At 36.3% G+C, this 22,905-nt stretch overlaps 1 protein-coding gene across 1 annotated transcript in view; it reads right to left on the bottom strand.

Moving 5' to 3' along the window:
• The window catches only part of IPO8 (importin 8), a 57,254-nt gene that overhangs the window by 27,633 nt on the left and 6,716 nt on the right, over positions 1–22,905 (bottom strand). The window contains exons 2-13 of the mRNA XM_028531757.1: positions 22,274–22,355; positions 19,403–19,559; positions 16,760–16,918; positions 15,565–15,721; positions 12,502–12,591; positions 11,223–11,317; positions 10,513–10,597; positions 7,987–8,121; positions 6,396–6,495; positions 1,458–1,534; positions 1,073–1,189; positions 540–629 (exon numbers count right to left, since the gene is read on the bottom strand). Of these exons, the coding sequence (XP_028387558.1) occupies positions 540–629; positions 1,073–1,189; positions 1,458–1,534; positions 6,396–6,495; positions 7,987–8,121; positions 10,513–10,597; positions 11,223–11,317; positions 12,502–12,591; positions 15,565–15,721; positions 16,760–16,918; positions 19,403–19,559; positions 22,274–22,355 (1,344 nt within the window). The remainder of the gene's footprint in view (positions 1–539; positions 630–1,072; positions 1,190–1,457; positions 1,535–6,395; positions 6,496–7,986; positions 8,122–10,512; positions 10,598–11,222; positions 11,318–12,501; positions 12,592–15,564; positions 15,722–16,759; positions 16,919–19,402; positions 19,560–22,273; positions 22,356–22,905) is intronic.

Below are 22,905 nucleotides of genomic sequence, written 5' to 3'. Positions count from 1 at the left end.
TATGCTGTGTTTAGCAAGAAATTTTTGTGTTGATGTAGTTATAAAGATAAATACTAGGCTCTTAAATTAAAGTTCTATTTCTCCATAAAATATATTGCTTCTAGGAGTAATGCACACTTAGAACACAAATAAGTTTACATGGATTATCATTTTCTCCACTTTACTAAGGCATATGTACCTTATATACTAGAAATCATAATCAGGTTTTTAGCCAAACTAGAATTCCATGCTGTTTTTTGGACACTGAAAATTAATCGGTGTATGAATTTACTCTGCACCGTGGCTATAACATCATCGCCCTCACTGCATGCTCTGCATCTGCAGGAAGTGAAGCTAGGGTGGAAAATGAAAACAGCTGGAATTAAAATCCACAAATCCCTTTATTTACTAGTTTGTTCTTTATTCAGCTTATGTGACATAAGAAACAATCTGACTTCACTTCACCTTAATATGTGTCAACTTATTCAAAAACATTTAGTTCAATAATTACCTTACAAATGAACATTTTAAGATATGTAATGAAAATACGAAAAACTTACTCTAGCTCGAAGATACCCCAGGTTAGACAACAATAATGGAAAGACGTGATTCTGCAGCAACAACTCCATTTGGTCCTTGAATAAACTCTTCTGTTAGGAAACAGAAACTAGGTTTCAACTTATCAATGTTTTTTTCATATGTAGAAATCACATTCCAATAAAGTATATTTATTATAACTTACATTTAACATATTTCTATTTATAATTTCATAAAATTACTTCACCTACATATTGCTTATTTTAAAATAAGATAAAAGTTGTACCTTAAATACTATTTGATACTGACTGATTTTTGTAGAAATGAATAAAGCCATTTCATGTTTTTTTTTAATAAAACAACAGTTTCATACGGAAACACTGACAAAAAAGTCAAATGTTCCTTTTAACTAAAGAAACAGGTGACAGAAAGAATATTTACAGTCAACTCAGTCATGCAGAAGCAGTCACTAGTTTTAAATTATCCGTAACTATCATATTCTCTCATCTGCCTGTGCTTTACAGTTTTAAGTAAATTAAATTTTAAACAAGTTAACCTTCAATAAAATATCAGCTAGGGAACCAATCACATGCAGGGCTCCATCTTTCTTCCTAGGGTCAAAGTTTGGGTCTGTTAAGATTTGGTAACAGAATGTCATCATTTTTGGCAACACCTAAAGAAATAGAAGAATACATTTTAGTGTACATTAGCTTTCACCACATTATTATAATATATACAAAACACAAATTTTCAAAATTAAAGCCACTTTATTGTGTTTTATCAAGTAGTTATAAATAAGAAAACAAAATAACACTTTGCACTTACTAGGACAGGAAAGCATTCTTAAAGTGACAGATTATAACGAATAATACCATTTTTCAATTGCTAGGGTTATATTAAAGTATCAAACAACACAGGATTTACAAAGAATAACTATGTACCTCTTTTCTTTTCTTCGCAGCAGTATATAAGAGCGTCTGGGCTGCTATGGTAGGAGAAGCATAATCTTCAAAAATATCTAAGATGGTAAAAGGTTAAACCTTGTTAGTAAAAATATAATTACTTCCTATATATTTTAAACCTGATTAATCACTATTCCAAAACCAAGAAACAAAACAGCCCCCACATAACACTGGTTGATCGCATACAAGAGCTAAGGGGCTATCACAGTCTTCATGCACAAAAGCATCAAACTCTACAGGCTGTCTTTTTAGGCAATCATATTTGAAAAAGCAACCCATTTTAGGATATCTGTTTCACTGAGGACAAGGCAACTGCTGTACCTCTAGCAAAAAACAGTGAAAATTTATTTAGTGCTTACTATGTGCTGGGCACTGTTCTAGGCTCTGGGTGTAGGAGGGTGCAGCCAGGGGACCCCCGAAAGAAGGATTTGTAATGGGGTCCAGAATTCAAGGTGCCCAGACAATATTAGAAAGATGTATAGGATGTCCTCACCCTCCACCACAGGTGTGAGTTGGGGGAAGGGACAAATAGAGCAGGGCCTGTTGAGAGCTGTTTTGCATAGCAACTAAACTTTGCAGCTAACCTCTGGTGTGGTCATTTAACATATCTATAACCTTTAACTGGTTGCATAGATATGTTAAATAGCTGTGGCCATGCTCTGAGCCAGGGGGATGGAAGGAACTTCCCCTCAAGATGTAACTGGGAGGCAACTCCTCCTAGTTGCAGGGCCTGCGTGAGAGCTTGGAGATGATTGGCTCCACAACATGGGTCCACCCCTGTACAGACTCATGATGGCAGCCCAGTAAAGCTGGAAGGATATTTAAACCCAGACTCAGCAGCCACTGAAGGGAGGACCATGAAGCTGTGGCAGTGAGGGGAACCAAGTGCTTTTGGTAGAGTGGGGACCCACCACAGCTATGAGAAGAATCACCACTCAGCTTCAGCAGAGAACCACCAAGCGGCTTTAGCTGGAGATCCCTGCAACACAGCTGATGGTGCTGGGAACCGAGGGAGGCCTACCAGCCGAGAATGGATTACTGGGAAGAACCAGGAGCTGTCTGAGCTATGGACTTCTATTTCCTTTTCTGAGATACGGTACCTCAGACTGGGCAAAGGGGGAAGGAAGGACTGTGTGTGTTTGTGGGTGTTTCAAGGGACTTTGGGATTTCAATGAAGACATTAAGTCATTACTCTTAAATCTGTATAACTTGAATAAATAATTCCTTTCCTTTTCAACAGTCTCTAACATGGAGAGCTATAATTCTCTGGCGAAGGGAAAGGTGACCCTAGTACAGGGGGACCCCAGGAGAAACAGGGGTCAATTCGGTAGCATTGTGGGACCCTCTTCCCTGGTGGCCAATCGGGGAGGATCATGGGAGACCACATGCGCAATAGCTTTAAAGTAATACAACTACTTGTACACGCTCAGTAAAAGCCCACCAAAACTAGCCAGGAAGGATCCGCCCTATAAGAATAGAGTCTCTCCAGCCCATGAGGTCAATCTCTGCTTGGAGTTGGCCTGCTCCCATGTTCTCTGCTATAAACTCTGGGTGTTTGGTTCAATTCTTTCTCCCGATCACCAAGAACCTAGTTACCTGTGCCCACCTGTGACAATACCAAGATTTCAACCAGCATGTATTCAATAGTATTCCATACTAAGCTGTTAACACAACTAGTTACGTGTATTATCCATCCCATTTAATCCATCTGCACTCTTACCACTGCCCACTTTATAGCTGAAAACACTGCAACTCGGAGAGGTTCAGTAACCTGCCCCCAGTGCCCAGAGGAGATGACCAACCTAGCGCTCACACCCAGGCTGCCTTAACATCAAAGCCTGGGTTCTTGTACTTGTTACTGAATCTAAAAACTTTATTATTAATATCAGTCAATACACTTAGATAGGAGTGTTTCATTCATATGCACAATTGCAAGTGACAAAAATATAAAAAGAAAACTAATGTAATAATTGTTCTCTATGTATATTATACAAAAGTAAAATATAAAAATCAAAACTAGCCACTGCATCTATGGTTGATAAAAAGGAAATGGTTAAGGAAAAAGCACTTCAGCTAGTCTTGAGTTATCCATATTCTCTATTAACCAATAAAATGTAAAATCTGTCAATACTCATAGCTCTTACTTTATTTCTAAAAACAGTATCTTATTTGGTAAGAAGAATAAGTGTGTGTTGGCTGGTGTAGCTCAGTGGTCTGAATGTCAGCCTGAAAACCAAACAGCCACCGGTTCGATTCCTAGTCAGGGCACATGCCTGGGTTGTCAACCAGGTCCCCAGTAGGGGGCATGTGAGAGTCAAACACACATTGATGTTTCTCTTCCTCTCTTTCTCCCTTTCTTCCCCTCTCTCCAAAAATCAATATTAAAAAATCTATAAAGAAAAAAAAAACACCAAGTGTTAAAAAAAAAAAGAAATAATGGTAACTTTCTGAACAGCTGAACAATTACTCTGACATTACAAAAAAAACAGGTATTACAGAAAAGCTAAACATGTAAAAAATGCATTGAAAAAGACAGAAAGACATGAAAAGACGCTCAACATCACTAATGATCAGAGAGATGCAAATTAAAACCACAATGAGACATCATCTCACACCAGTCAGAATGACTGTCATCAATAAGCAAGGATGTGGAGAAAGGGAAACCCTTCTGCACTGCTGGGGGGAATGCAAATTGGTGCAGCCACTGTGGACAACAGTGTGAAGATGCCTCAAAAAATTAAAAATGGATCTGCCTTTTGACCCAGCAATCCCACTGCTGGGAACATACCCAAAGGAACCCAAAACACTAATCAAAAGTGTAGTAGACCACTCTGTGTGGCATAGGCCCAGCTCGAACTCAGAGATACACAGGACCCACACCCATGGATATGTTCTCCTATGGGGGATCAGGCCTGCAATGTACTTAGGCCGCTATGAGTCTTGCTTTTTACTAAAACTCCCTCACCCTGAATTGACATGTACTGCAAAGCAACTTCCTAAAAACCATACTAAACCTTCCAAGGATGAGTGTAACCAGTCCAAATACTTTTGCCTTTTCATTTGCAAATATCCCTCTTCTATGATGTGATTAGCAGCAATGGCTCCTTTGTTTTCTGTAAAAGGTAACCACCTAAATCGAGCCTGTGCATAGTTAATGAGGATCTTCTTGAAATGTGCCCAGTAAGACAATAAAAGCTCATTGGAGCAAGGGCGGAGGCTTTTGCTCCCCTAGAAAGAAAAGCCATGCTGTCCCTTTTCCTCTACCAGATTCGGTAATCTGGTAATCTGTGTGAATGTCTCATTTCCATCCATAATGACGCAGACCCCCATCACAAAAGAACATTAAGCACCCGTATGACCTTTGCAGTGTTATTTACAATCGCCAAGGTTTGGAAGCAGCCCAAGTATCCATCCATAGGTGAGTGGGTAAAACAACTATGCAACCTTTACACAATGGAATTCTACTTGGCCATGAAAAAAAGAAGAAAGTTTTACCTTTTATAACAGCATGGAGGGATCTGGAGAACATTATGCTAACTGAAATAAGCCAGTCAGAGAAAGACAAATGCCATATAATTTCACTGATATGTGGAATCTAATGAACAAACTGAACTAAAAAGCAAAACAGAGACTCATAAGTAGAGAGCAGGATAACAGCTCTGGGGGCAGGGAGGTTAGGGAGTGGAGGGATTCAGCAAAAAGGAAAAAGAACTTGTGGACATGGACAACAGTGTGGTGACTGCGGGGGGGGGGGGGGGGGGGGAGGTACAAAAGGGATAAATGGTGATGGAAAAAAAATACAATAGAAAAAGATAAGAGACTGGCTAATCACTCTGCTCCTAGGAAAACAAAGGCACTAGGACGGGGAAAAATCATGCCCATGTGTAATGGTTTTTAAAAGGAAAAGGTGGAATGAAGGAATGAAGTAGATGGTAAATACCATTTCTCATTCATTTGTCGTTCCTGTATTTTGTCTCCAAGAGAAGAGGCATTCTTCACTTACTGAATCAAATAACACCAACACCAAGCACTGGAAAAGCAATCTAGCATCTATACCAGTAGGCTTAACTCAAGTAGCCAGAGACACCTGGCCCAATAAGGGAAAGCCCTGTGTTGCCGCAGCACCTTCCACATGCCCTGGGCAGCGCTAGTTTTCCCGATTATTTATTTCAACATTTATCGAAGACATACTAGGGCCAAACACTAGTATGTAGAGATGCAGAAGGAATGGAGAATGCACAATAAAGCAAATAAGATAAAGCCCCTGCCCTCGGATCACTCTAAGTCATGGGAGAAACAGAGGTACAAATAACATTTTGCTAATGTTAAGTGCCTAAGTATTCCATGAAGCAATTAATTCAAACTGGGGATAAAAGGAAATGAACTCAGGCAATCTACACCGGTCAACAGCTTCCAGGAAAATCAAAACTAAAAAAAAACCCCACCCCAGAAACTGGGCCACACGATGGGGCCACTGTAGATAACCTCATTCGCTTGTGCAGTACTCAGTCTCTGGGATAAGGAAGCAAACTAAATTGAGGTGCTCCTCAAACATGCAGAAATCCCAAGGATCTCCCAGACTGAGCACGACCCAATCTGTAAATGGGTATCCCAAAAGACACAGAAAGGGATGATCCCTGCAGATCAGCATCATGACAGAAAAGTTACGGATGGCCCCAAGACTGCTTCAGCACCCGTAAGAGGGATAAAATAAAGCAGCTTTTCGCCTCCCGGACCCAAAGGCCTCAAAAGTTCACTGGTTCTACAGAACATGAAACTCGCACAAGTTTCAAAGGTTATTATACAATGCAGAACTTTGACAATTTAGCAAAGTAATAAAATCTGCTTAAAATATAAATTCAGCTACAATATTTTAGGTACCCAGGAACTAATGAGGAATAAAATCATCTCGATTACCAAATTTCATCCTTATGTACTCATATGGGTCCTCCTGCCACAGCTCTTCATCCTCATCTTTGTAACACATCACAGAGAAGATCACATCTTCAGAGATATTCTACAAAGGAAGAAAAACAACAACCAATGGGTATATGCTATTCAGATCTGGGGAACACTAATAATGTATTTACTGAATGCCTTTACACCGTTAGTCAGTTTTCCCAACTGCTGTTTTCCGTTGAGCTGGCAGTGGCTGAAGTGAGACGGGAAAGCAAGGGCCTAGGGTGGGGGCAGAGGGCCGAGGGCGAGGACAAACATAAGACTGTTTTTAAACGATTGATTAAAGATACAGAGAAAGAGATGAATGTAAATGTTCTTCTTTGAAGGAATAGAAAGGATAATAAAGTTTTACTAACAAATTAGTATTAAACATAAGAGAAATAAATATCAAGCAAGGTTATATTTACTATTGTATTTCTTTTTGTGAACTGTTTTTCATTCCCAATTTGGTCCTAAATGTCAACCTAGCAACAATATTAAAATGTTCCCAGCCAGGGTACATTCCTGGGTCGCAGGCCATAACCCCCAGCAACCACACATTAATGTTTCTCTCTCTCTATCTCCCTCCCTTCCCTCTCTAAAAAATATATAAATAAAATATTAAAAAAAAGTAACCTGAGCATAGTGAACATTTAAAAAAAATTTTTTTAAAAATGTTCTTTCCTTCTTCCATTTTCAAAAACCTAATTTCCTACTCTACAAATGCAGGTTTCAGCGGCAAGGAAAAAAACCACATCTGTGTGTACACTGCTTTTGTGTGCTAACAATTAATTATATTTTTAAAAACAATCATCTCTTAAATTAAATATTTCTAAGAGGAAAATTTCAGCCTAAGTATAAGAGTTTTCTTATTCCTACATTATAGCCATGTAAAAGTAAGGCCAAAGGCATCAAGTAGAAAAAAAAATACTATCACAATTCACCCGTACTTTATAGGAACACAGTGAATAAAATGAAATCAGTATCTTTTCATAGAAAAGAAATGATCCCTCTTTGATCAAGGAGATCAGACAAATACTAAGATATCCACAGAAAACAATGCAAATCATATTTCTTAAAACCTGTCATAAGATAATACTAAACAAATTCTATCCTGGACACCAAAGGCAAAGAAAAAGGATTTATTTTCCTTTTTAGATACCATCTTAGAGATTACAGAATTTAATTTACAGTTTAAGAGGAAAAACAAATTCAGTTCCTAACATTGTTGAATTACTCAAAATTGTCTATATGCAAATAAGACTTTATTTATTAATGGCCCATAATTTTTCATTCTCATTTGTTCTTTAAATAACAATGTGGAATTCTATCTTTAAGTAAAGTTAAGCAAGATCAATGGAAGCCTTCTAACTCATAAAACTTCAAGTTCTCACTCTTCTCAAATACTTAAATTTCCAAGTCCTTCAAATAAGTATAAGATTGCACCCATTTGTAATTATTAGTGGAAATAAAAATATATTCAATATAAAATATGAATTAGTAGTACTTTCTTTGTTTAGAAAACCTAACTTATCCAGCGAGTATTTGGAGAACGGCTCCCGACACTCACCTGTATGTGTGGCTTCATCTGCTTCCACGTTACAGAATGAACCACCCCTTGGTTGAGATAGTTGAAGGCTTGCTGAAGAACTCGAGGCGCTACGTACTCTTTCTGTCTGTACTGGTCTAAAATTTTTAGTAGTACCTACAGGGAAACAGGAAGAGAAAATATAAGACAACATGTACAATTTTAAATTTAAGGGGAGGAGCATTTCAGACATGACATAAAACCCAGAATACATAAATATAAAGACTAACGGGTTTATAAGGAACTCAATATTTTGTGAGAAAACTGGTGGGCAAATTTAATTATTAGATACATCCATGTTATATTGGAATGATGTCTTACTGTGATTTCCAGCCATTTGTCCTACTTCTAACCTGTGGATCTACTCAGAGTAAATCTACACTGTACTCCACATAGTAGCTCTTCAAGTAAATTAAGACTCCTGTTAAACAAACAACAGCAACAACAGACTTAACTAAATGAACACCGAAAACAACCAGACAGCAAGAATCACCACAGGCATACTTTAATACTTATCAAAGTTGCACTTCAAACGAAGAGAAATGATAAGTTATCCAAAAAAATTGTATTGAGACAACTGATTAGCCCTCTAAAAAAAAAAAAAATGAAGCTAACTAAAATTCATCCCAAAATAAATTCCAGATAAGAAAATAGTTCAACAACAAAAGAAATGAAAGCTTAAAATTCCTAGAAGGAAATATGGAAGAATTTTATTTTAGAATCTCAGTCCACAGAAAGTCTTTATAAACATAACACAAAACTGAGAAGTTATTTTTTAACAGAGAGAGATTATCCACAAGGAAGGGACCATGCCCAAAGCAGCCATGACTATTCCAAGGACCCTGGGTCAGAGGTAACACAGTGAAGTCAGTTTTCTAATTCCTGGTCTCCAGATCTCTTCCTTATGGCAAGCTGATGAATGAACTGGTGAATTAAATAAAAAGGGTTCTTTCAAAACATGTACAAAATTTATAAATTCAGAAGATAAACTCAGTTCAAATTAAATAAAATTCAAGTTTATAAAATCTGTCTGAAGTCCTTCCAGGACCTATGTGGTTTTCAGAAATGCAAGCAACGCAGGCTAAAGATGGGTGCGGTTGAACAGCGTGTTCCCAACTCAGTGTGGCTCATACACAGTGAAGGTGGTGGGGATGAGGCAAAAGAGTAAAGAAGAGTACAGTTTTTGATACACTTTTTTTTTCATAAGAAAACTACTTTTAAATACTAGGAAAGTGCAGTGTAAATAACTAAGGTACGAACAGTTTAGGACATGGCTGCAACGGCATGACGTTTAAATGTATGTGTGCCTAGACACACGCACATCTATCTGAGACTGGAAAAGCTCTACTGAACACACCTTAAGAGGACATCAACTTCAGGAAGCCTAACGGGTTTAACGGCAGTGGAGAGAGAAGAAGGCACAGCTGGCCAGCTTCCTGAGTATGCTAGTGTTCACAGTGAACTGCTGAACAGATCATTGTAATACTTATTCACTAATTTTCCCTACAGACTGTTCCACGGGGCAATAAAATAATTTGTGACAAAGTTACAGCCATAGCTTTCCTGAACTGCTGCAAGGTATTTTTTAGAAATGATAATCCATAAAATGATACCAGACAAAATGATAATCTATAAAAGGAAGTACTCCATCTCAGATGACAGGTTTGAACATTAACTTTATATCATTTACAATAAAGAAGCCTATATGTATAAATTTATAAAAATCTAGAAACATCCTCTATATGATTAAAGCCTTTCACTACATATGAGCAATCATTGCTTCTTCAGTATGGTCCTGACCTAGACAGTGCTCAATAGTCAATAAATTTTATTTGTTGAAATATAAAGAAAAATATCATGATTCAAATGGCAATACAGATCAACTAATCTTCATGTCCACTTGTTTTGTTTTTAAATATTATTCTCAAGAACTCCTAATTTTTACTGTATAAAATGGTACCCAAACTTTCATAAAAAATAGTAAGTTCTCAGCTGAAAGTCTTTAACTTCTGAGCTCAACTTCTCTTGAAATAGAACAATTTGTATTCCATTAACTCTTATTTTAAAAAAAAGCTTGGAACAAAGAGGTAAGCCTCAAAGAAACAGAAGGTAAAAAACTTGTAAGAGGTCAGAAAGTTAACAGAAGAATCCAACCTAATAATGGTGACTGTTACACCAGTACCAACAAACCGAAAAGGTTTGCGTGTCGCATCTGGGAGTCTGGAAGGAAACTTACATTGTGGCTGCCCAAGGCTACCTGGTTCTAAAACTAATTGCACTATATTAAATTCCAGAGCTGCCAGTTCACCTCCTATAAATACACAGTGTTTTAATATGTTTGTAACCTACTTTTAAATGGACAGAAATAATTTAACTACTATCAGTAGTAACCATCCTTCCATTTAAAAAGCATAAGTTTTTGGGTGGGTGGGCTGGAATGGGAGTAGGGGGGAGAAAACTGTACTTGAACAATGATTAAAATAAAAAAAAAAAGCATAAGTTTATTACCTGCTGAATTCCCACCGCATAGGTTTTCAAAAAGAATTCAGAAAATTCAAAATATTCTTTTGTGACATTTCCTGGGCTTCCATAGCTTAAAATACAAAGAGAAAACATTTAAATAGAGTAAATTTTAAAAACAAGCATGTTCACTAGCTTAAATACAATCCCTTGTTGAAAGATATTCTGTTGGAGCAGAAAACTAACACTTTCCCTACTTTTCACAAGCCCCAAAATGAAATCATGATGAACTGCACTTTGACTCTGGGTCTTACTAAAACTTCAGATTGAAACTTCTGCCTACTTCGTTAACAAAGATCTCCTAAAGGGTAAATATTACAAATAAAAATATATCCAACATGTATTTTTCAATAAATGCTTCCATAATTAAATTTGACTAAGTTTCCTATGGAGCTGAATGACCAAGCACCTTCTTGTACAATTCCTGGATATTTCCAATAAGCTAAACAATGTCATTTCTCCATTCTTTTTACAGAAAAAAATAGAATGATTCAGAGAAAACCCAGCACCTCTTTATGATCTCAAAGTCAGTGATCACGATTAAGTCTACTTTAAAACAGAAGGTGATTTTTTTTGTCCTCTATGGCGCTAAAGACAAATAACCATATTCTGTGGACAATCAAAAGACCTATCCAATTTTATTATATCCAATACTGAAATATGGACCATAAGATCATAAATCTAATAAACAGCATTACCGTTCAAAAAGACGAGCTACAATATGCAGAGCCCACTTCTTACACTTCCACCAGACTAGCTCTGGTCTATCATCCTCATCAATTTGCAGGGTCTCCTAAGAGGACAAACACACCCAGATTAAATGTCTGCATAATAAAAGGGTTTATGTGAATAACAGAGGGAGAATAAATCTTGCTATAGATTAATATTAATTCTGAATTTAGATTGCCGTACAAATGCAAATTCCTACTTATAGATTGCCAGCCAGGAATTAAATAAGCAAATTTCAACTAGCCAATGCTGTTGTTCACATCTATATCCTATTTTTCAAAAGGCCCAAACAAAAGGCCCATAGGCAGAAAACAAATACAAAATATCATATGACGCAAGGAAACTCTGCGATAACAAAAAGGTCCTATATTTGGGTGATGGTAACACAAGTGTATATTTGCAAAAACGCAAATGTTCTATGCATTAAGGTAGATAAATTAAACTTAAACACAGTATGTCCCGAGATAGAAATAAGAGAAAAAATACTGTGTATCTGAAGACAATCTTATATCTTAAAATATTTTATATATTTTAATATAATTTGATTATTTCAGTTAATTTGATCATTATAGCATCATTATTATTGCAGATAAAAATGAGATGCTATCTTTTACTTGTCAAACTGACAAACTTAGAATTTTACATAAAAGATATTCTGTTACTGTTTATTAAAGTATAGGCCAGTGCAATGATTCTGGAGAATACTTTGCAAGATCTGTCAAAGCTTTAAACACTTCTAGAAGGAATCTATCCAAAGAAAATAATCATGTATGTGTATAAAAATTTAACTATATCCTTATAGTTAAAACACTAAAAAACTAAAACAATCTAAACATCCAGCAAATGAAGCATTCAACAAAACTGACACCATAAAAACATTCATAATCACAAAAATACTTATAAAAGATTTTAAGTGAAAAATAAATTTCAAAACAGTAACTACATATACTATTTTTACAAGTAAAATATGGTTACATACAGACACAAAGAAAAAAGGCTAGAGGAATAAATACCAATTTTCAAAAATTTTTAATCATTTTAGTAGGAATTAAATAGTTATTTTATTAGTTTTGCTTACCTGAATATTCCTGACTATAAATATTCCTGAATATAAAACTGACTATGTATTAGTAATTATTTTTACTACAGTAGTAACTTTTTTTTCCAAATAGGCTGGAATCAGTCTACTACAAGTACTCCAAGCCCAAGTTTTCCCAAGTTTTCTTAAGAACAGAAGCTCTGTCTTACGGGAGGAACTGTCCTGTCAATAATAGTTCGAAAGATCTCCATCCACACCGTCATGGTTTGGTTATTCACCAATTGAAGAGGCAATGCATACTGAAACAGAAGAACATCACCGTCAGGCAATAGCTCCTCCACTCAAAAAAAAAAAATCAGCAATTTCATCTATACTGGAAGGTTGAAATACATGGAATGGCTAACATTTGACCATGAAAATAGTAATTTCATATGGTTCAACCTAAAATTTTAATTTAAAATAGACGTATTAACATATGTGTGCAAATTAAAATTCTAAAATCTAAAAATACACATGCCATGAATTACTTCTCTGAGCTACTTTTTAAAATGAAAACAAAATATTTTTAATACAGTAAGGTCTCATTTACTCAGCATGAGATTCCAGATAAGTGATTTTTACCATTTACCCCTTTGTCAAACTCTTTGTTTCGACCACTCCTTCTCCAATTCCATTGAGATATAACTGACACACAACATTGTGAGCCTGTATTTTAGGGACATAAGATGATGATCTGATACACGTATATACTAAGAAATGATTACCACAATAAGCTGTTAACACTTCTATCACCTCACATAACTACCTGTCCTGTGGTGAGAATTCATTTTAACCACTTTAATGAAAATCTTTACCTCAAGAAACATTTTCTTCAACCATATTCCTCTACACTTGAGGCATAATACCACAGCCACTCTATGACTGTGGGTTCCCCTTGCTGCACTGTGAGGGAAGGGAGATGAGCAACACTGACTTAGCGTCCACGCATTCCCAAACCTGCTACGTGCTAAGGACGTGACAATAAGTAAGAGACATAGTCTCTGCCCTCACACTCTGGTTGGGGAAAACAACGTGTACAAGCAAGGAATTACCCTGTGGCGTGATGCCGTGTACGGATAAGAGCAGTACACAAGATAACCACTAACCCAGCCTGGTAGTATCAGGAACCACTTTCTGGAAGAAGGAAGTGTGAGCTGAAACATGGAGAAAGAGCACAAATCGGCCAGAGTATAAGGGGGAAGAAGAGTACTCCAGGTAGAAATTTAGTATTTTAAAGGCTCAGAAGAAAGGGCATGACATATTCATAAAGCTGAAAGAATTTCAGTATGGCTGAAGTGTAAAGTACAAAGGTGAAAATGGTAAAAGAAAAGGTGGAGAGATGAAGGGTTTTATAAACCATATTAAGAAGTTCAGCCCTGGTTAGTGTGGCTCAGTGGACTGAATGCCAGCCCTCGTACCAAGGGGTCACCAGTTCAAGTCCCAGTCTGGGCACATGCCCAGGTTGAGGGCCAGGTCCCCAGTGGGGGATATGTGAGAAGCAAGCACACATTGATATTTCTCTCCCTCTCTTTCTCCCTCCCTTACCCTCTCTCTAAAAATGAATGAATGAATGAATAAAAGACGTTCACACTCTATTCTAAGTGCAGTGGGGAGTTCGGGCTTGAGAGAGGGAACAGAGGAGGGGCAGGCTGAGGGTTGGGGAAAGTGACAATGAGTTCACCTTTGGACAAACTGAGTTCTGAAGTATGTATGAAACACCCAAATGCTGTGCACAATATTTAATAAATGCTTGAACAAAGTCAAATGAATTGTATCATACTTTTCAAATAAATAAGTGCATTATCACTGTAATTATCCCTGTTAAAGCCTTCTAAATCCTTGCTGCCAGGATACCCAGTGGGAGCATATTTCTTTAGTAGCATATAATAGATTACAAAAATGGTTTAAAATGTTGAGATTTTCATTGGTCTTTTAGGGTTTTCGCATGTATACGTTGAGAAAATAAACGTTTTGGACTTTGCCCTCACAGCTCAAGTAGAGGTAGAGGCTTGAGGAAAATTATTTCATCGGCCTCTGTCATACTTCCTGATTCCTGGTTATACTTCTCCCAGTGGGAGAGGGAATTCTGACCTCAGAATAAATGAAATATTAGTACATCTAATGGCATCTCACTGAATGAAAAATGTTTGCTTCAGAGTAAAGTGATATTCCTGAGGAAAACTTCTGAACACCACTTTAAAGAAAAAGCAAAGGCACCATGAATCATCCTTTCCCATTACTTTAAAAAAGAAAAAATACAGGGTGGAGAATATATCTTCCTAGTATCCAAGTTTCGTTGCTCGTCACAGGTTTGTCTTCCTCTCCCTCCCCTCTCTCCCCAAGAAAATGTTGAGCAGAAAACAAAATCTGCCTCAAACTGTCTCCATTAAAAGTTTAAAAGACAGGTTTTAAAATATAAATCTTTACTGAAGCAAAATACTCTGAAACAGTATAAAAATATTTAAGTCACACATGAAGCCAAGAGCAAAACCGAACTATCTTGGCTCTCTGGCTGGACAAAACTACCTTCTTGCCATCACTAATTTTACTAAAAAGCATGTAAGGGAGGTTTAATTCATTCATCATCAAACAGTTTAGACCGACAATAATTATCCTTCCTCTACCCAGATCTAAATAATTTACCCAAGACTTTCAAGGATTAAATTTTAAATGTTTTTATATTTAAAACACTTTATCATCTCCACCTTCTTCTAATTATTTTTTAGGTTCCCACATTAATATTCTTTATACCCTTTAGATAAGAAAAAGGAAGTATTTTAAATGAATAAAAATGAGGCACAAAATCTTCTTTATTAGCTTTAAATTAGGTCACATGCAAAGAAACTACCATCAATAAGATTTCCCAATAAAGAGGAAGGCTCTTCCTTTCCTTCCTCTTCTTCTGTAACCACAACTAATCTACAGGCAGAACGCTATGGACAGATGAGTGACGTCATCGGGTTCCAGGGCAGTCAGCTACCCTGGTTCTTCCACACCCAGCACTTCAGACACTGGAGTAAAAGGCATGCAAGCCCTGAATCGCAGCTCTGCCACTCAGATAACTTTGGACTGTCAAGTTAATTTCTGTGAGCCTGTTTTCTCATAAGGAGTTTTTTAAAAGAACTACCTGTGAGAATACATAATTTTTACCAGTAACTGACACTACCTGAGCACTCTTCATGTGTCAGGCAGACAGCATGGCACCACATTTGTCTTCTACAACAGAAACTCACCTGAACAAGTGCATAGAAGATTTTCAGAATCTGTTTCTGGAGCAAAACAGAGTAATGTGAGGAATCGGGAAGGAGCTGCATGATTTGCTGTTGAATACGAGGCAGAAATATTTGCATTGCCACTATAAGAGGTTCTCTTTCCTCTGCTTTCTTGTATCTACATGAGCAAAGACAAAAAGAGATACAAATAGTTTCCCCTATAAAAGAACTATAAATAATGAATATATATATATATTTTTTAAGTTATATAAAGCTAAGAAAACAAAAACATCCCAACCATTGGCTTGCATTTTCTGTTTGGATTGTTAGAATAAACTTGGGAGAACGTTAAGAGAGCACATCACTGTTTTAGGCAGAAACTAAAAATCTTTCCAGAAAAAACTGGACTAGTTTAAAAGAATCCAAGACTATTTTGTAACTTTCCTAAATAAACTTTTCTACTCCTTAAATTAATTTTCATCATACCACAATTCTTCCTATTAAACACAAGTTGATATGTCTGTTTAAATAGACACTCCTATTATATAACAAGTAATGTGGGTAAAAACATTTTATCTTGAACTATCCTAAATTGAAAAATAAAAATAGTTTACAAACTTATGTGCTCTTAGATACTTCAACTGCTACAAATCTAAAATATCTTCTAAAAATCCTACAGAGTATGAGTATGAACTAACTAGTTTGTAAATAGTACAGGACTCTTCATGCACAAGTAGCAATCCTCTTAGAAAAAGGAAAGTAATGCAATTAAATGTGACACCTGTCCCCACCTCCCAAGCAATTTTTATAGAAAAGAAAGTCACTAGCAAAGAAACTTTAACATTTTCTATTTTGCATCCAAAAAGTAAATATTAATACTTGGTGTACTTAAGGTGTTCACTTAAAGACAAATGCTAAGGTGCCTCTATATCAGAGTTTCCAAGGAAAGCTGTTAATAAATGACCACCTGAAATTAACAAAAAATTTTGAAAAGCACTGCATTATCACATCACTGCCTCAGAGATCAGCAATGTACACTGGCAGACTAAAAGTTCTTTAAATAACTGTAATAAATAAACATGTTTAACTGTGCTTCACCTACCACTTGCCAAATTAACCTGATTCCATAGAACACCCACAGCAGAACCCTCTATGCAATTTAGTTCTTCCTAAATGACACAAGGCTGGTATCTTCACCCAACAGAGATCAACTTACTCATATGTCTTCACCAGCTGATACAGGCACAATAAACTGCCAAGCCAGCTTCCGCTGCTCTGAGACTGCAGGTAATAGTCTATCTTGTCGACTACCGCTGGCCAGTGACCAGGGAAATCGTATTTAATGATGGCACGGAGACACATTGTCAACTGGACTCTATAAGGTGCGGGAAGAAAGTCCAAAATCTAAGTAGTTAATAAGTATCAGGTTTCAAAGACCTCTAATATTTTATTTACATAAAAGCACTCTAACTTTAATTTACCTACATTATATAGTTATATATCTGGGGTAGAAGGACAAAAAACAGAACTATGGAGAAAAAAACTCCTCAATACCTCAATTTAATTGTATATAAAGAGAACAAACAGGTCATTTCCTAAAATAAATAAATACAACCTTTCAAACTGTTTTATCCTTAATACAGTTTTGGGAAGAAAGGATTTAAAATAAGTTCATTACAGTTTTTCAAAAAGAAAAAAAAACCTATGTATTTAGCTCTGCAGAATCTCCCAGCTTGTTATATTTTGTATTTTGGTTACCATAGCCTAAGAGGAAAACAAACAAATAAAGTGTTATACATTTCAAGTAGTCAAACTTAGCCTAAAAATGTAGAATGGTACGTAAAACAGAGGCCTACAGAATGGTGGGAAGCATGTCTGTGAGCAGAGACCTTGAAGCATCCATTTTCACTTAACAGCCAACACAGAATGCTGCACCTATCTATCTAAGCTTCCTGAAATACTCAATGTTGTCCTTTAAGTATAAGAAAGAAGCTGGGAATTTCTGGAGAGGAAATCTAAGAGCTATTCTCAAAAACATAAAGAAAAAAAGCCACAGGAAAAACATAAAAGAGGAAAAAAAAAGGATCCCTTTCATAAAACCACAAAGCCAAACAATAAAAGATGTGAGGTCAGTAATCATTTCATCAACAGGATCCCAACCATAAGTGGTATTAAAAAGAAAATGAGGAAAAAGTTTTCTCTTCTCTAAACTACCAATATGTCTTCACATGGTCATTTGCAAATAGTGAGAAAGGGAGCCTGACTAATTAGGATTCCACAATGAAAAATAAAACAAAAAAGTGCATGTGCATGTTGAGTCGAACAGCCAACAACTTGAATTCACTGAAATGAAACACACAAAATAATGCCTTTCCTGTATGTTACCAAATCTATTTGAAAATTTTTCTTTGCAATACTCTTAAATAAACTTTAAGAATATTTCTTCAAAAGTGATTAAAGCTAAGTCTTCAAGACATAAAAGAAGGCAAGCCACAAAGAACTGTCTCATTATAAAGATAAAGGGGTCCCCCTGTGTCACCAGCAGCTGTTCCTAAACAACCAACACATCAAATCTGTACTGAAACTTTTCGGTTTTTAAAATTTCCTCATCATGTTGACCCTCCCAACATTTTTTCATTCCAGCCAAGCAAAGGATGGCTATGAACAGCCCTCCTTTCACACAACACCATGCAGAAGAACTGCGCAACTCGGAGATACTTGAAAATCCTGATATTCCAACAAGACGTGGATCCGTGATGACACCATGGGCGAGAGCCACTGCCCAGGCTGGCATGTGGGCAACCATGAGAACAATGGTGATTTTCTTTAATCAGTAAACCTATTTCTCCTCTCAACAGACAAAATAACTGTACAAAGAAGACTTCAATGTTCCTTCTCCCTCCTCACACTTTCTTCCCTTTCTCCTGCTTATGTCATAGTGTGCAGGGGACACCCGAGGGAAAAAGCTGCATCTAATCTCTTGACATTAAACAATTTCATTCCCCTACCTCACTTTCATCAATTTCCCTCCTCTATTTTCAAAAAAAATCTAATTACTAGCTCGAGTTGCAAAGAGTTTGTTTCTCCTCTCTTAAGATTGCAAACTTTGTTTGACTTTACAGCTGTGCTGTCCAACAGATAGGGGCAGCCACTAGCTACCTGGTCACACTTTAAATTTATCAAAGTTCAATTAAAGTTCAGCCCCTCAGTTACACTGGACACATTTCAAGCACTCAATACCAAGTACGTCACATGGCTAAATACCAGACAGTGGGGGTCAAGAAGATTTCCAGCACCACACCAAGTTCTCCTGGACATCACCTGAGGTGAATGTGAAAAACCACCAACAATTCTTCTAGTTTATGCCTACTCTATCCTGTCTGCTCCAAAGGAAAAGATACTCGGTTCACAAAAATGAATGAAAAGATAGGTTAAGTGTTAAGAAAAGTGGTAGGTTAAAAACTTCCAAAAGTCAATTTCCCAAGTCAGGAAAAAGAAAAGCAGACAGGAAAAAGTCAAGAGATCATAACTAAGAACACAAGTTATTTACATAGTGGGGATTTACACAACTTTAATCAAATATGATTTTTGCCTTAATTCTTTTTTGTGGCAATTTAAAGCAACTAAATCTTTCCCAAAATGTTGCAAAGGATTACATAAAGACAAACAAGTGAAAGAATATTCTTTGAGTGCCTGTCTTCATTAGCTTAAAGACAAACAAGTGAAAAAATATTCTTTGAGTGCCTGTCTTCATTAGCTTACCAATGAAATTTGAGGCTGATGATTAAATCCAACCTCCCCCATCCATATACACTTTTGTGTTTTCCCCTACTAATCATACAGATATGGTATAACGTACCTCACTAAATCTGGAGACCGAATTATTCCTTCCACAATGTTATCACGTATTTGCTGGCGATCATTTTCATGAATGTTGAATGGAAATACTGCTTCTCCCAGTGGAGGTTCTCGGTCTGGCCAGTACTGTGTCACCATATTCTTCAAGTAAATGGCAGCTAAGTTAGAGAAAAAAATGCTAATGTAGCAGCAACAAAAAGATGACTTTCATTCGGCTTTACAGGGCACGAAAGGCTAATCTCTTCAATGTTAAACATGACAGCCAGCAAAAATGGAAAATCTTACCATTATAAATCTCACAGTATGCCTTTTATATAGACTATCTTGTATGGTGTCCCATTAATAAAAATATTTTGTTATAAAATTAACAGTATTTAATGGCTAAGTTATAAGTCAGTCCATGATTTTACCATGTATATATCTTTGTTGTCTGAAGGTTGCTTTTTATTTTCAAGACAAATTCTAAAGGGATTATAATGGTTTTATGACCATATCGGTAACCTGGCATTCTAATGCACTGTTGACAGAAAATGCAAGCAAAAGCAATTTGGTGATAAAATTCAAAGTTCTGAATGTTAACATCCATAGTAGGCATTGACCTAGCATTTCCATCTCTCATACTTTATTATATAAAAGTATTCCCACAAGCATCCAGAGATATTATGTGCAAGGATGCTGCTCATTTTAGCACTGTCTCTATAAGAAAAACAATGAAAAGGGACAATAAAGGAAATGTCCATCAATATCAAATTGTTTAAATAAACTATGGTAGTCGTGTACAAAGAAATGCTGAATAGTTGTTATAAAGCATATGCACATGTACTAACATGGATCAATCCCCGAAAGTATAAGGTTGAATAAGAAAAAGGAAATTATAAAATAGCACGTGTAACATAAACAGATCTTTGTAACTTTGTAAAGCCTGCTGGCATATCTACAGAAGAAAAAAAAGGACTGGAAAACCATGGAAAACCATGCACCACAGTTGACGGCCGCTATCTTTCAGGGCAGGATTGACAGCAGTCTAACGTGTAAACCCTATGTTTTTGTAACTTTTATATGCCACATAAGGAGGAAATATTACTTTAATAAATTGCTTTAAGATCTTTAAAAATATTACTTCCAAAAAGCTTCCATGGAAACTTCACAATGGTCCTATAAATACTTTGGTTATTAAAACAGATTTCATTTAGCAAAATGTGGTTTCAGAACAGCTTATTTTATAAAACAAAGGTTAAATAAAACTGAGAGCAATGGTTTGAAAAAAAACTTACAGAGAAATATTATAAACCTTATTAAAGTAAAAAATAATTCTAATATGGGTGTTTTTCTATAGATTTTTCTTAACTACAAAGGGATCTCTCAGGAAATTATACAAATTGTTATAAAAAATATTTCCTCAAAGTATAATGATTCCTTACATTTTTATCTGTTATTACAAGTAAAATTAAACACTTTTATCATTTTTTATCAGCATGTAGAATACAACCCCATTTCTGTAAAACTGTTCACCAATCCCTCTACCCAAACACATATAAATGTCTTAATGATGGTCCTTTGAGAGATGAATGTTGAGTAATTTTTTTTTTATTTCTTCTTGGTATTCTTCTATATTGTCCAAATTAATCAAAGTGAGTATATGCCACTTACATAATGCCACTTAAAGGCTTTTTTAAAAAAGCCTTTTTAACTATTTGGTTTTTTATTTAGTTATTATTATTTTACCCCCTTTATCTTAAAGTTACTATCTTTTTAGGTCTCACGATACTCCAAGGCTGCTTTCTCCGTTTTTTGACCTTTTGGGTTCTAATGACAAGCTTATTTTTTTAAAAACCACACACCACCCTGGCTGGTGTAGCTCAGTGGATTGAGCACAGGCTGTGAACCAAAGGGTGGCCAGTTCGAGTCCCAGTCAGGGCACATGCCTGGGTTGCAGGCCAGGTCCCCAGTGGGGGGCGTGCGAGAAGCAACCACACATTTATATTTCTCTCCCTCTCTTTCTCCCTCCCTTCCTCTCTCTCTGAAAATAAATAAGTAAAATCTTCAGAAAAGCCCTGTTCCCCAATCACATAGTCAGGAACACCTGTGCAATGCACTGGCTCCACGATCTGACGCACAAATGGAGCTCAAATGCACAAACACAAATGTATGATATGAAACCGTGGGCCTAAAGGCAAAGCCACCAGAAATCATAAAAAAAAAGGCAGGGGGTAGATGAAGCTATTAAAATTAGGAAAGATAAAGGGGAAAATGGCAAAGTTACAGAGGCAAGGAATTGCTGGGTAGAAGGGTGAGAAGGAAGGAAAAGGCTAGGGTAGAGTTAAGAGCTCAGTATCTGCCTCTAAGTTTCCAGGGGAAAGGAAAGTGATATTTTTTTAAATAAATGTTTACTTTTTTATGGTTATTCATTTTTTAATCCTTGCTAGAGGATATGTTTATTGATTTTATTTTTTTTTTATTTTTTTTTAATTACAGTTGTCTGCATTTCCCCTCACCACTTCCCCCCACCCCAGCCAAACCCACCTCCCTCCCTTGCTTCCACCCTCCCCCTTGGTTTTGTCCATGTGTCTGTTTATTGATTTTAGAGGAGGGGTGCAGAGAGACAGAGAGAAACATCGATGTACAGGCAAAACACCAATCAGTTGCCTCCCATACACACCGACCAGGAGAGAACCCACAACCTTTTGGTGTGCGGGACGAAGCTCCAACCGAGCCACCTGGCCAGGGCAGAAAGTGATGTTTATAAACCATTAGAAATACTCTTTGTGCATTTCCAATTTTTTCAAGAAATTACACATATTTAGAATTAAAATAAAACTCTATTTTTACCTTCACTATAAATAAACTTATAAAGGATAAAAAACCAACTCACCTGCCTGGCGAACTGGGAATTCCACATGGTCAGAGACTATAATCCGAAGTAAACTGGGGGCAAAATTGATAATCTTGTAGGACTGAAATTACAAAGAAATACTTTATAAAACAGGGCAATATAAGTGAGTAAATATTAGCACCTGTTACTACATATACTACCATAAATAAAACTTTTAAAGTGAGAGAAACTCTCCAAAATAAAGATTATTAAAATACTTCAAGTCAAAAAAATTTACTTAGAATAAATTCATGAATAAAAGAGCATGAATATTTTGTTTGTTTGTTTTCATATATATGGTCAAAACGCTCTCCAGAAAGGGTGTGGCAATTTACAGTACAACAGTAGCATGAGAGTGTGTCCATCTATCCAATATAGAGATTATCATTCCTTCAAAAATTTTAAAACCTTACTCATATTTTACATTGCATTTCCTCTATGTTGAATTTTCCCTGTTTGTTGGCTGTTTGTTTTTCTACAAATTCCTTATTCTCTTTATCCTTCTGTAAATGGAATATCTGTTTTAGTCTTAATAAATTCTTAGAGCTATTTATGATTTACAATCTCAACCTTTCATTTGACCTATACATTGCAAGTGTTTCTTCCCAGCTTATTTGTGCTCCAATTGTTTG

Source organism: Phyllostomus discolor, chromosome 2 (assembly GCF_004126475.2).
Source record: "Phyllostomus discolor isolate MPI-MPIP mPhyDis1 chromosome 2, mPhyDis1.pri.v3, whole genome shotgun sequence".
NCBI lineage: Eukaryota > Metazoa > Chordata > Mammalia > Chiroptera > Phyllostomidae > Phyllostomus > Phyllostomus discolor.
Note: the sequence above shows the minus strand (reverse complement) of the source record. Positions and strands in the feature narration are given on the sequence as shown.